General features: G+C 58.2%; 1 protein-coding gene and 1 long non-coding RNA gene across 7 annotated transcripts in view; one reads left to right on the top strand and one right to left on the bottom strand.

The window, feature by feature from the left end:
- COL16A1 (collagen type XVI alpha 1 chain) overlaps positions 1-12,336 on the bottom strand; it is a 49,092-nt gene that overhangs the window by 13,736 nt on the left and 23,020 nt on the right. For 4 of the 6 annotated variants that reach the window (XM_025448051.3, XM_025448054.3, XM_025448053.3 and 1 more), the window contains 13 exons: positions 12,040-12,099; positions 11,808-11,855; positions 11,623-11,676; positions 8,274-8,327; positions 8,019-8,051; positions 6,446-6,562; positions 6,320-6,361; positions 6,148-6,234; positions 5,297-5,341; positions 4,323-4,367; positions 2,507-2,560; positions 1,883-1,936; positions 1,352-1,405 (listed from right to left, as the gene is read on the bottom strand). In XM_025448051.3, coding sequence (XP_025303836.3) covers positions 1,352-1,405; positions 1,883-1,936; positions 2,507-2,560; positions 4,323-4,367; positions 5,297-5,341; positions 6,148-6,234; positions 6,320-6,361; positions 6,446-6,562; positions 8,019-8,051; positions 8,274-8,327; positions 11,623-11,676; positions 11,808-11,855; positions 12,040-12,099 — 747 coding nt within the window. The remainder of the gene's footprint in view (positions 1-1,351; positions 1,406-1,882; positions 1,937-2,506; positions 2,561-4,322; positions 4,368-5,296; positions 5,342-6,147; positions 6,235-6,319; positions 6,362-6,445; positions 6,563-8,018; positions 8,052-8,273; positions 8,328-11,622; positions 11,677-11,807; positions 11,856-12,039; positions 12,100-12,336) is intronic. The other 2 variants (XM_025448055.3, XM_025448056.3) reach the window with 2 other exon arrangements.
- On the top strand, positions 3,052-10,598 carry LOC125754218 (uncharacterized). Its single transcript, XR_007407874.1, has 2 exons — positions 3,052-3,994; positions 10,289-10,598. It is a non-coding gene; the product is annotated as an uncharacterized LOC125754218 (long non-coding RNA).

Genomic DNA, 12,336 nt, shown 5'->3' with positions numbered 1-12,336 from the left:
CTGGGGGAGGTGGAAGGTCAGGGGATGGGGTGGGGGAACAGATTGTGGGGGGAACAGAGGCTCCCCTCTGTCTGACTGAATAAAGTATATACACTTTCTACCTGTGCTGGGTTTTGAGGCCTCCTGTGACCTGGTACCAACCACCCTTCCCTGCTTCACTTCCCTCTCCCTGTCTTTTCTGCCTCACTTGGTCAGACTGCTGTTCTCTGAATATACTCTATGCATTCATACCCCTGGGCCTTTGCACAGCTGTCCCTTCTCCCTAGAATGCCTACCCTTCCCCCACCCTTTCTGGAGTTCTTAAAGCCTTACCAAGAGATTAGATGGCTTCAATCTCTTCCCCCTGTGGGATTCCCCAGGATGGATAGCTATGTGCCTCCCCAACCCCTCACTCTATTCTGGGCTCAGCTCAAACAGCACCTCCCCAGAGAGGGCTACCGATCCTCTAATAGCACCCTGTACTTCAGCCAGTCCCTAACCCTGCTCTCTTTCCTCCATTGCTTTCTCATCATTTATATGCATTGGCTTATTCATCTGTTATCTGTCTCGCTCACTGGAATGTGAGCCCCATGAAGTCAAGGGGCACAAGTGCCTGTTTTATGCATTGTGGCACCCTCACAACAGCCCAGCACCCAGAAGGCCCTTGAAGAATGTCTGTTATTGAGTAAATGCACATCAGGTCTGCTATATCCCACCCAGGCCTCACTGACATGTGGAGGGAAGGCAAGACTAAGGTTGGGCAGGGTGGTCACAGACGGACTTGGGGTCAAGCCCAGGCTCTGCCCTAACTCATTCACTAACTAGCTGCAGCGTGCTGGGTGAGCCACGTCCCTTCCTGAGCCTCAGGGACAACCTCACTGATGTGATGTCCTCACCTGATAACAGCCCTTGTTCCTGCACTCACCCAGCCTGGAATGGTGGCTCTGGGCTTGCGGCATCAGGCCAGGTTCCACTCTGGGTCTGGGGTCTCAGGCCTGGCCCTCCCAAGGCCTGCCCTGCCTGCCGGCCTGCCCGCCCACCTTTGCAGGGGAGGAGGAGGATCTCCTGAGGGCCGACTCCAGGCCCCCTGCCCCCTGGCAGCCTCTGCCAGCCCATTTCCACAAAACCTCCTGGGATCCTCTTTCTGGCCTCCCCTCAGCCTCCTCTGGGCAACCAGCCTCCACTGCCTGCTGCCTGCTGCCTGCATGTGCACCCAGCTGGAGCGACCCAGGGGGCAGGGAAGCTGGGGTCACATCTCTCCCTCCACGGCTGCTGGGAAAGTCTCCGAGGGCATTAGTGGTGGCGGTGGAGGTGGGGCAGGGACCCTTTCTTCCTGACCCTGCTGAGCCCCAGAGCCCCGGCTTAAACTCACCGATTCTCCCTTCTCTCCCGGGGGCCCGATGTAGCCCCGTTCCCCCTTGATGCCCTGACAAGTGAGCAGAGAGAGAGCCGAATTAGCCCCGTGGCCCACCGTCATGGTGCTAATGCGAGGGGTGGAGGCTGCAGCTGGCACGCGCTGGCACCGGCACCGAGGACGAGGACGAGGGCTGGGGGAGGGGGGCGCCATGGAAAGCGGGGACATGTCCACCCAGCAGGCTCCTGCCCAGGGTAGGCTTCTGGTGGTCTCCCCTGCTCTCCTGCCCCTCCCCAGGAGGGGAGGTCCCAGGCTGGGGGCTGGGCGCTCTGAGAGCCTGGCACCTCAGTGTGCAGTGCCCAAGTGGGGTGGCAGGGCCAAGCTGCTCTGTCACAGGGGTTTGGGGGAGCCCCTCACCGACAGCCTGGCAGAGGCACAGGCCAAAATGCTTATGAGGGAGGGAGCCTGCTGGGGAGATGCATCAGCCTGCTCCCATCCCGACCACCACCCTGAGGCTCTGTTAAGCCACGCCAGCATCCCCATACTCACAGGCAGTCCTGGGGGGCCCATGGCGCCTGGGTAGCCAGGTTGCCCTGGAGGACCCTACAAAGAAAGGTTGACATTATGGACAAGCCCCTCAACATTTCTGTCTCCCCTCACCAGGGGAAAATAGAGTAGCCATAGCCAGGATGCCCATCCCAGGGCAGCCACCACCTGGGCAAGCACACCCCCAGAGGCCCAGGTTCCTTTGCCTGAGACCGCCACCACGAACGTGGGGCTGGGTGACAGGGCCAGCCCGGCCAGAACCCTGGGAGCTGAGCCAGAGAAAAGGCCCAGAGCAGGGAGGATGAGAAGGGGAGTGGGAAAGTGGGGCGTGGAAGGGCCAACTGAATGCTGCAGGAGGAGGATGGAGGGAGGAGCTGCCAGGAAGCTGCTGGAAGCCAGGAGGGGGCCGGGGGCCTGTTTGCCCCTTCTAGGGAGTCAGGGCACTTGGAGTTCAGCCTCCTTTGATCCTGATGGGGTGTGAAGACCCCCAATCTGAGGGTTCAGGGCAGACAGTTTCAGAAGGAGTCGGCCTCCCATCGTCCACTTGGCAACTATCCCCGAGGGCCCACATTTGCCTCCCCAGGGCTGCTCACCATCTCCTTCCCCGAGCGGCCAGTGCCTGCTTACCGGTTCTCCCTTCTCTCCTGTCGGGCCCCTGAGGCCTCGCTCCCCTTGAAGACCCTTGGAGAGAAAAATCATGAGGACCTGCCGGGGAGGGCAGTCCCCACCCAGCCCCCAACTCCTCTTCTCTGTCCTGCAGCCTTCCATCCCCAGGCCAGCAGAGCTGGGCATTGCTGATGCCTCCACTCCAGGGTCCCCAGCAGGGTGACCATGGGGTATACCCCAGAAGGATAACTGTGAGAGGCATAGACTCCCACCTAGGGGTACCTCTAAGAACATACCCCCAAGACAGGTAACTACAGAGATATGCTCCCCCTCCCCAGGTAGGTGACGCTCAGAGGGTACCTCTCAGGCAGGTGACTGTCACTGATGTGCCCTACTTCGGGAACTGGCTGGGGTGTATCTTTAGGGGGTTGACACGTGTGTGCTCCCCCAAGGGGCAGCTGTCAGGACAGGTATCCCTCTGTGATGTTCTGCTACCAAAATGTATCACTGAAAACCCAACACTTACCTGTACACCCCCACCCCCAGCCACAAGTCACCTTCTTTTAGGGATGCAGGGGAGAGACATGGGAAGGCCCCCAGAGCAGCCTGCTCCCTCCAGAGCAGTCACTGTCACTTTTTGGGGTGGAAAGGGGTATCACTTTCGATCAAAGCCAGAGCCCCCACCCCTCACCCTGACCTTTGTGGATTCGCCACAGCATTAAGGGGCTGTGTCTGCCCCTTCTCTCTCGTGCCCTCACGAGACGGTGCCCAAACCTTTCCACAACACAAGACAGATGGCTAGACGGACAGATGGCCCCTTCACCCAAGCAAGCAGAAACAGACAAGGTCCGGCCAGGATGAGGACGTGGGGACAGATGGAGCTGTGACAAGGCAGGGCCCTGCTCCCTGAGCCTCCATCACCAGGCCTGGGAGGAGAGGAGCCAGGCCCCAGGAACACCAAATCCGACAAACAGGAGGTTAGTTTCCGTGACCCAGGACGGAGCAACAGTGAGGCTGGGGATGATTTAAACACACTTGTGACGATGACGAAGGCAGAGCAATTAACGACACCCGGCAGAAGGCGCAGACCCGGGCGCCGGGCGCAGAGGGGCAGGGCCCCACGACACCCAGAAACCCGACTGGCTGGCATCACACGCCCAGCCTTTGGAGCAGCAGACGGGGCCTGGAGCCAAGGAAGAGGAGAGGAAGAGGAGGAAGCTGCGAGGTTCCTCTAGGACGATGGGAAAGGTGCAAGCAGGGCTACCTTCGGATCCCTGGGGTGCCCGTGGACGGCCCTGCCGAGCAGCGGGGCAGCAACCTGTGCCAGCCTGCAATGTGAAGCCCTAAAGCTTTGGCATCTCTGCCGGGCTCAGTGCCAGGTGCCTGGCAGGGCCCCAAGAACTACTTCCAGCAAATCTTTAGTCAACAGCAAAGGTGGGAGAAGCAGGAGGCAGAAGTGAGAAGGGAGGAATCAAGAGGCCCCTAGAGGCACCAGCTTCAAATAAGAAGGTGAAACAGCTCCCTGGCCTGGGTTGGGGGAGGGGGGGCAGTGATGTGTGGGGGAGATCATGGGCAGGGGAGGGTGGGGAGTTGATGAAAGAAGCAGGAGCAGAGGGAGAAGTGAAGGAAGTCAGAGACTTGGGAAGATGTCCAAGCGGCTGGGCCCTCAGGGAACCTGTGTCGTTATGTGCCTGCAGGGACCAAAGACAAACATGGAGGGGGGAGGGGGGAAGGGGGAGGAGGGAGGGGGAGGGCTCCACAGGAAGGGAGACAAGCAAAAGCCACAGAGAGCTGGCTGGCGGTGGTGGGGGGAGGCTGAGCAGTGCTAGGTTCTTACAGGCAATCCGGGGGAGCCAACAGCACCAGGAAAACCTGGAGGGCCCTGGTGGGAGAGACAGGCAGGTCACAACTCATAAGCACAGTCACCCTGGGCATCGTCTGGGGCAGGGGGTCGTGGGGAGAGGAGATCACAGGAATATTTCCAAGGTGGCTGGAAAAGAGACTCATTGAAGACACCCGCTCCTCCCCTTGGCTCCAGGAAGAATGGCTCCGCCATCAGCAGAGATAAGAAATAGCCCCCAGAGTCAAAGGGCCCTTGCTAAGTTCTCTCGAGTCCAGCTGGACACCCTTGCTGGGGTGCAAGCCCATCAACGCCAGCAACCTGACCTCCAGATGCCCCCAGCTGGGTGGCTCCCTGCTTCTAAGGTGACTTGCCACCAGCCACTTGTTCTCCAAAGAAAGCATTTTTGGTTCTTTCCGTCTTCCCTGATAACTTCTACTTTCCTGCCATAGCAACTCCATGGAGGACTCCAGGGGAGACATCCCTGGTCTGGCCTCTGTAGACCTGCCCTAGAGATGGCCCTACAGAGCAACATGGGGCAGTTCTGTGTTAGCCCCTAGCCCCTGTAGCGACTGGTGGCGTGGAGGCATGAAGGAATCTGGTCAGGTTGCCACACGCCTTCCTGGCAGCCAAGACCACAAGCCAGAAGTCTAGGCCCTCCCGCTGGGGAGCGTGGGACCATTGTGCAGGACAGTGTAGGGATGGGGACAGGGAGACAAGGGTGTGCCCTTGAGGGCCTCCCCCTAAGCAGAACCATAGGCAGAGCAGGATGGAGCAGGCCAGTTCCAGGGGCTCGGGTGGTGGGAGTCCACAGTCCCCACTGATGCTCTGATGAGGGAAAGGAGTGGGCAGTAGAATTTCCCTCCTTCTGCCCTGCCCAGCTTCCTGGATACAAGACAGAAGAATGGTGTCTGGGCATCAGGACCCTTTCAAGAGCTTCTCAAGTGGGCCAGGAAACCACGGATACTTACAATAGGGCCTGGAGGACCCGGGGAGCCCCTCATGCCAGGCGGACCCTGCAAAGGAAGCCAAGGGAAAGGGAGGAAGAGGCTCAGGCCCCCACAGAGCCCCAGGATCTCTGCAGCCTTCCTCCCAGCTCACCACAGCCAGAGTCAACAGAGGGATGGCAAAACAGGGCCATTTTAGCTGATAGTACACCTTTCATTCAGTTCATTCAATCATCCAACAAACATTTATTGAGCAGCTATTATGTCCCAGGCACTAGCCCAGGTGCTGGGTACACAGCAATAAACCAAACATAAAAAATCCCTGCCTGTGGCACTGACAGTCTAGGCGAGAGGTGGACGGTAACGAATAAAACAGGGGCTGGCATGTGGTGCTCAGCAGATGCTGAGATGTATTTCCTAAATAAGTGAAATACATAGTATTCAGAGGGTGACACGTGCACCGCATGGACTAGAGGTTTTAAGGTTGGTGGGGGGGGGGGGCGGTGGTCAGTTTTCAAGATGTCAGGGGAAGTCTCCCTGAGAAGGTGATCTTTGTGCAAAGGGTGGAAGGGGCAAAGGAACGAGCCCCAGCGAAGAGATGCGGGCAGGCGAAGCAGCTGGCGGGAGCAGAAAGGTGTCCTCTGGGCCAAGAGCGGCCAGTGTGCCAGCAGAGCAAGGGAGTCAGAGCCATGAGACATGCCAGGTGACCTGAGACTCAGAGCCCCCCGAAGGACTCCCAAGAGACAGGGCGCCACCGGAGGGCCCAGGGGACATTTGGCAGGAATGAAACCCACCCCCAGGACCTGAGGGCCACTTCCATGGAGAAACCAGCCCCCTTGGAGCCCTGCCCAGACAGGGCCCGGCCGAGGCCTTACCTCTTCTCCTCTCTGGCCGGGCAGTCCCGGAGGACCGGGCAGGCCGGGGCTTCCAGCACAGCCTGGATCCCCCTCACCGTTGTCTCCCTGGAGTGGGATGGGGACGGTGAGCTGAGCAGCCAGGGCCCTCCCTGGGAGCCCCGGGCGCGGGCGAGGAGCAGGGGCCACTCACCCGGGCCTCCTCAGCTCTTGGGCGCTCCCGCTCCGCGAAGCACTGAGGAGGACAAGAGGCCCTCCGTCAGGTGAGGCAGCCGAGCGCTCTCCCTCCACCAGGCCACCCCGGAGCCCAGCCTCCTACCCGGGCACAGCTGTCCAGGCCTGGCACGCCGGGGATACCCTGGTCTCCCTTCTCTCCTTTTTCCAGGAGCCCCACTGGGTGGGCTGTCTGCCCCTGGACACAGTCCCCGCAGATGCTCTGACGAGAGAGACAGGAGAGGGCAGTGGGGCATGGGTCCCAGAAGGCCAGGGCGGGCCGAATGGGGGAACCCCACCCCGAGCTCAGCCAGGGGGCCCTGCCCAGCCGTCCCCCCTCCCCTCGCCCACACACTCTCTCTCTCCCCAGCCACATCCCTGCGGTAGCTTCGCTCCATCCTCAGGGGACCCAATCCCAGCACTGGCTTTGAGTTTCCTCCAGGAAGCAGCTCTGTGGGGCCAAGCCAAAGCCACTTTCCAGACAGGCGTGTGGGAGGAGGCGGAGGGGCCCGCAGAGGGACCATCTGTCCCGGCTGTTCCTGCAACCTGCACCCACTGTGAGGACACGCCACGAGGATTCAGGCTGAAAAGGCCGGCTCCAACCACAGCTTCTCTGCCCAAGGGTGCAAAGGAGCAGCTGCAGGAGGAGCCAGGCCCTTTGCAGACACCCTCTGGGATGTGGCTTGCCCTCCTGCCCCAGTAGATCCTGACTGTCATGGGCTCCTTGGTTCACCCATCTGTAGAGGAGTGTCCCTGGACCTCTGGGCAGGATCTACGTTCACTGTTCAATGCAGAGCCCAGTGACAATGGCTGGCATTGACTCAGCACCCATGATGCCAGCCATTGTAATAGGCCTTTGCACATTATCACATTCGCTCCTGACAGTGCAATGAGGCAGGTAATCTTATAAGCATTCTGGAGATGAGAAAGCCGATGCTCAAAGAGACAGTGCGACTTGTCTCAGGTAAGTGGGAGCCTGTGCTGGACTCTGCTCTGCTTAGGTCTGAGGTGGCACTCTGTCCACAGGCCAAGGCTTCCTCTGAGGTGCCATCTGACCCCTTCTCCAGACCACACACTCAGTTCTAGTTTGAGGTCCTCCACAGAGCACTTGTCGAATCCTGCATTTGGAGTCATGCAATCACCTGCCTAGGGGCAGGACTTGGGGTATCCTCGGCTTGCCAGGAGCCAAAGGGAGAAGAACTGGGACTTCATTGCCACACTCCATGGTGATCCAACCTGCAGCTGCTGTCAGAAGGTTAATCGACAGGAAGCTACTTCTGGAGACATCTGCTGTCCAAAGCAGGGGACGGGGTGGGTGGTGGCAGGGCAGGCAGTCCTCATGCTCTGGCCTAACCAGGCCCTCGGGGATAGCGGGAGGTCCAGGGCTCTGGCTGGCCAGTACTAGAAGGGGGTGACCAGGATGGCGGGGGGGGAGCTCTGGAGAAACCCCGGAGGATGTGGAACTGGTGGAGAGGAGAATCCAGGTCTTGTTTCCAGAGGCGACTAAGCACAGGAGGCCTGTGTCACCCTCGGTGCCAGATGCTTGGAAAACGCATGTTCCCCCACCAACAGCCCCATCGTGTCTGCAGCTCTCCCTGTGTGGTGCTGAGCACTTCCCACAGCGATCCCCTTAGGAGGCTTCTCTGCCAATTCCTCCTCCTTTCCTCTTACCCTCTTACCTTAAGGAGGTGCTGTTCGATTGGTAAGGACCCCTGCAGGAGACAAGATGGGAGGGCTCAGGCAGGTGAGGGGAAGGGGGTCGGGGACTGATGGGATCAGAAGGAAGCCACAGGCCACCCTGGCTTCTCCATGCCTTGCAGGAGGGAAGGAAGAGGGCCCCCACTGCAGCTAAGGGAGCTGGCACAGGCAAGCTCGTCCCTGGGAATGGTGGGGAGGGGGCTGCTCAGGGCCCACAGTGCCCCACCAGTACCTACCAGTTCAGCGGTGAGCCCAGGCTGTCCAGGCAGACCGGTGTTTCCAGGCAATCCCTGCCACCAAGAAGATACTGAGTGAGTGGACTTGAACCCGAAGGCCACCCTGCTTCGTGCCCACCATCCCCACTGCCCCTTTTCTTCCTGCAGAACCGAGAGCCCGGCTGGTGCAAGGCTGGCATCCATCCTTAGCTCAGAATCTCCAGACCATTTGTGGGGACAGTTGAGGAGGTCCAGAAGGGTGACCTCCCCCCCGCAAAACCAGTCCAACAGGAGTTAGAGGAACGTCCAAAGCCAGGCAGAGGGGCTTCTACATCATAAGTAATGACATTTCTTTCTCATACAGCTCCTCTATAATCTCATTGAATCACAGCGTTGGTGATTCAATGAGATTGAATGCAGAACAAAGACTTCAGAGAGGCTAAGTAACTTGCCCAAGGTCACAAAAAGAGCAAAGGGCAGAGGTGAGATTTGGAGTCAGGACCACTGACTCTTAACCACTATTCCAGCACCTTCCACAAAAGACATTCCCCAGAACACCTGTGGACACAGCAAGGTGGGGGCTTGGGAGCCAGACCTATGCAGATGTAAGCCCCTTACTACTTCACTGGTAATTTCTGCCAGCTTACTTGGAAAAAAAAATCTCTGTGCCTCAGTTTCCTTATCTGTGGAACAAGGATGGTTTACAGTGAGGCGTAAAGGACACCGTGAGTGTGAGGAACTCAGGTGAGGTGTTTGCCACGCGGACTCCCTGTGACCCCTGCGGGCTCTCAATGCACATTTGCATATTAAATACCCCACGGAGGCCTGGGAGTATGTTCCAGACACAGAGGAGGCGTGCATTAAATACGTGTTGAGTGAACGCACCACCGCACACCCGGCTCTCTCCGCCCGGGAATTCCTTGGCCAGTACTGAGAGCTGGCCTCCCTTCAAGTCCCAGCTCCCAACGACAGAAGAACACGCCACCTTCCCCTGCGAGCCCTCTCTGCTCCAGGCCAGGCCCTACCAAGGCCCAAGGGGACTGGCGTCAGCCTCCCTCCCGCAAGCTCCTGTGCCACCAGTTCTGCATCCTGAGTGGGTTCACAAGGTAACAGGCTGAGGACAGTGCCTGGCGCAGGGAAGACACCACGAACCTGTTCGTGATCCTCATGCACCTAAATTAATCTGCTCTGCTCCACCTGCCATTGCCCGTGGGTTAGTTCAAGCCTGATACTTGGTTGACTTCCCTGCCCTGCCCTCCTGGAACTAAATGTCCCACCTGTTGTCCTACCAGAGAAGCCAAGAGCTACCCACTCACTAGCTACTACGTGGCCTCAGGCACATTGCTTGACTTCCCTGCCTCAGTTTCCCCTTCTGGGAAATGGATGGAAATTACAAGAAATTACATTACTTGAGCAAATAAATGCTCTCTCTCTCTCTCCCGGCCCATTTCTGAGCCTGAATACAGGAGCTGCTGGGCCCTCCCTTCCTTGAAAGGACTGCAGGGCCAACCTGACAAGGAAGAGCCATATCTTGCCTGGCACAGGGCAGGTGCCTATTCATGGCCGCCTCGGCTTGGTCTCCGGCACTGGCTCGGGGCGAGGACTCCAGTGCCTGGGACCAGACTCTGCCGCTACTCTTTTCTGCCTTGTTCTCCACCCTCATCTCTTGGCAGGGTTCACACTCCATCAGTGTGTTAATGGGTCACTTTGCAATGACTCTCATGCTTCCCCAAGCAAACTGCAAGACCCCTGCAGACAGACTCCCATTTCTTGGCGGTGCAGCAGGATGCTGGGGCACTTGGTAAATGTGTGCTTGGCCCATGGGGGACTGAGAGTTGGCTCTAGTTCTGAGCTCTTGATGAGACAGAGAGAATTGGATCCCGGCAGAGACTCCCATCAGCAATGGGGACTCATCAGAACAGATTCTCACCCCCAGGGTGGCAGCGGGGGATGTATAAAATCTCCAGGGCGGGAGGTAGGGGGTAGGGGAGCAGTTTGTAAAAAGCTTCCACGTGATTTTGCTCTGCTTTCTTCAGGAGCTGGGAGCCAGATATGCAGAAGCCACTGCCTCTCCCTCCTAGGACCTTCAGAGAATAGGATCTGGTCTGTACGCTGCTGGGGAACTGTCCTGCAGGTCAGCGGCAGCGAGGAGAAGATGCCTGGCACCAGGGAAGCCCAGTCCAGCGCTGCCAATTCCTAGCCACATGACCTCAGGCAAGATACTTCACCTCTCGGAGCCCATTTGCCCAACTGAGACTTAGGGATAACACCATCTGCCTATCAGAGTTGATGTGAGACTCAAATTAACGAGAGAATGGATATAAAATAATAAAAGTCATCACTGGCCTAATGATCGCTAATGCCTCCGAAGCATTTACTATGTGCCAGGCACGGTTCTACATGTTTTGCACATGTTAACTTGTTTAAAATTCACAAAGGCCCCATGAGGTACATGCTGTAATTATCTTCACTTAACAAATGAAGGAAGTGAGACAGAAAGGGTGAGTAACTTGCCCGGCATCACACAGCTAGCGTGCGGCAGAGCTGGGATTCAAAGTCAGGCTGACGGGCTCTGGAATGCACTGTCTCATCACTGTGCCACATGGATCTCCACTCCCACTGCTCTCCCTTCCCTGTCTCTGGCCTCCCTGCTATTCCCCCAACTGTCAGGCCCAGTTCCGCCCCCAAGCCTTTGCACCTGCTTTCACTGTCAGGCGCTCTCCCTCACGGGCCTACTCACTCATTTCCTGTAAGTCTGGATTCTTTCCAACCCTCTTCTCAAACATCTTCCTTGCCCTCCTCCTACTTTCTGACCCCACACCCTGCTTTATCTTCCTCCTCACCACAGATCACTTTCCAACAGGCTGTATTCCATTTTATTTCTCTATCTTGCCTATTGTCTGCCTCACTTACTAGAATGTGTGCTCTAAGAGGGCAGGGATTTTTATTTTTGCACCCTGCTATGGTACTAGCACCTAAAATAGTGGCCGGAACTTAGCGGATGTGCAAAGATATTTGTTGCACAAATGAATGTCGCACGCTGCTCCAGAACACTGGAGCGCCACAGGAGCGTAAAGGATTGTTGGACCCAGATTCTGGGTTCCTGACAGCTGACCAAGGGCTGAGCTTGGCCCGAGAGTCAGTAGGGTGTCTGGGCCAACACACAGCAGGGTGTTCCTCAAGAAGGCGGGGACTGCCCACAGCCTGCCCTAAGGGATCAATGGCCCTCTCCCTATGCCGCTCTGGGGAGCAGGAATGGAGAGGAGTGAGGATGGCATGCATAGGTGTTGGGTGGAGGCGCAGCACACAGCCCAAGCCCTGCCACCCTGCCACCCTCCCTCCCAAACTCCCATTCTCTCTCCCCTTTTACCTGTAGCCCAGGCATTCCAGGAGGGCCAGGTGGTCCGGGAACCCCTGGGGGACCCTGAGAGAGAAAAGAAGCAATCAGACCCCAAAGAAAGCTCTGCCCCACTGCTGGGGGGCAACAGCATTAGGGTGGGCAAGCCGTGGGGCGCTGGCGGACACGTGGAGACAGAGGAGACAAGCGACACACACCTGCGGGCCCGGCTGCCAGGAGCTGCCCATCCAAAGTCCCGGAGCACCCTGGGTGGGAGTGGGGGTCGCAAAAGAAGGGAGAGGTTATAGGCAACGTCCACACCAAGCGCAGAGCTGCGTGGGGAGGCAGCTGGCCGGGTCGCAAAGCCCTGCGGGGGCCCTCGCATGTTGAGCCAACACAGGAAGCCAGGCCTCGCCCCCGGCTGGGGGAAGGGCTCTCAGCACCACTTACCGGCATGCCAGAGAAGATGGGATCCCCCCGAGAGGGGCAGGAACACTCCCCTGGCTCGCCCTGAAAAGACAAGAGCCTTTGTCAGAGTAGGGGCAGGGGGCAAGGATGGAGGACCTTCTGGAAACCAACATCTGGGAGGCAGCCCGGGTTCTAGGATGAAGAGGCCAGGGTTTAAATCCAGGATCTGCCTCTTATGACTGTGTCCTTGGGCAACCTGTTCAACCCTCTCGAGCCTCAGTGTCCTTATTTGTAAAATGAGGGCAATAGCACCAAACGCAGAGACTGTCAGGAGGGTGG

This window comes from Canis lupus, chromosome 2 (genome assembly GCF_003254725.2).
Source record: "Canis lupus dingo isolate Sandy chromosome 2, ASM325472v2, whole genome shotgun sequence".
Lineage (NCBI taxonomy): Eukaryota > Metazoa > Chordata > Mammalia > Carnivora > Canidae > Canis > Canis lupus.
Note: the sequence above shows the minus strand (reverse complement) of the source record. Positions and strands in the feature narration are given on the sequence as shown.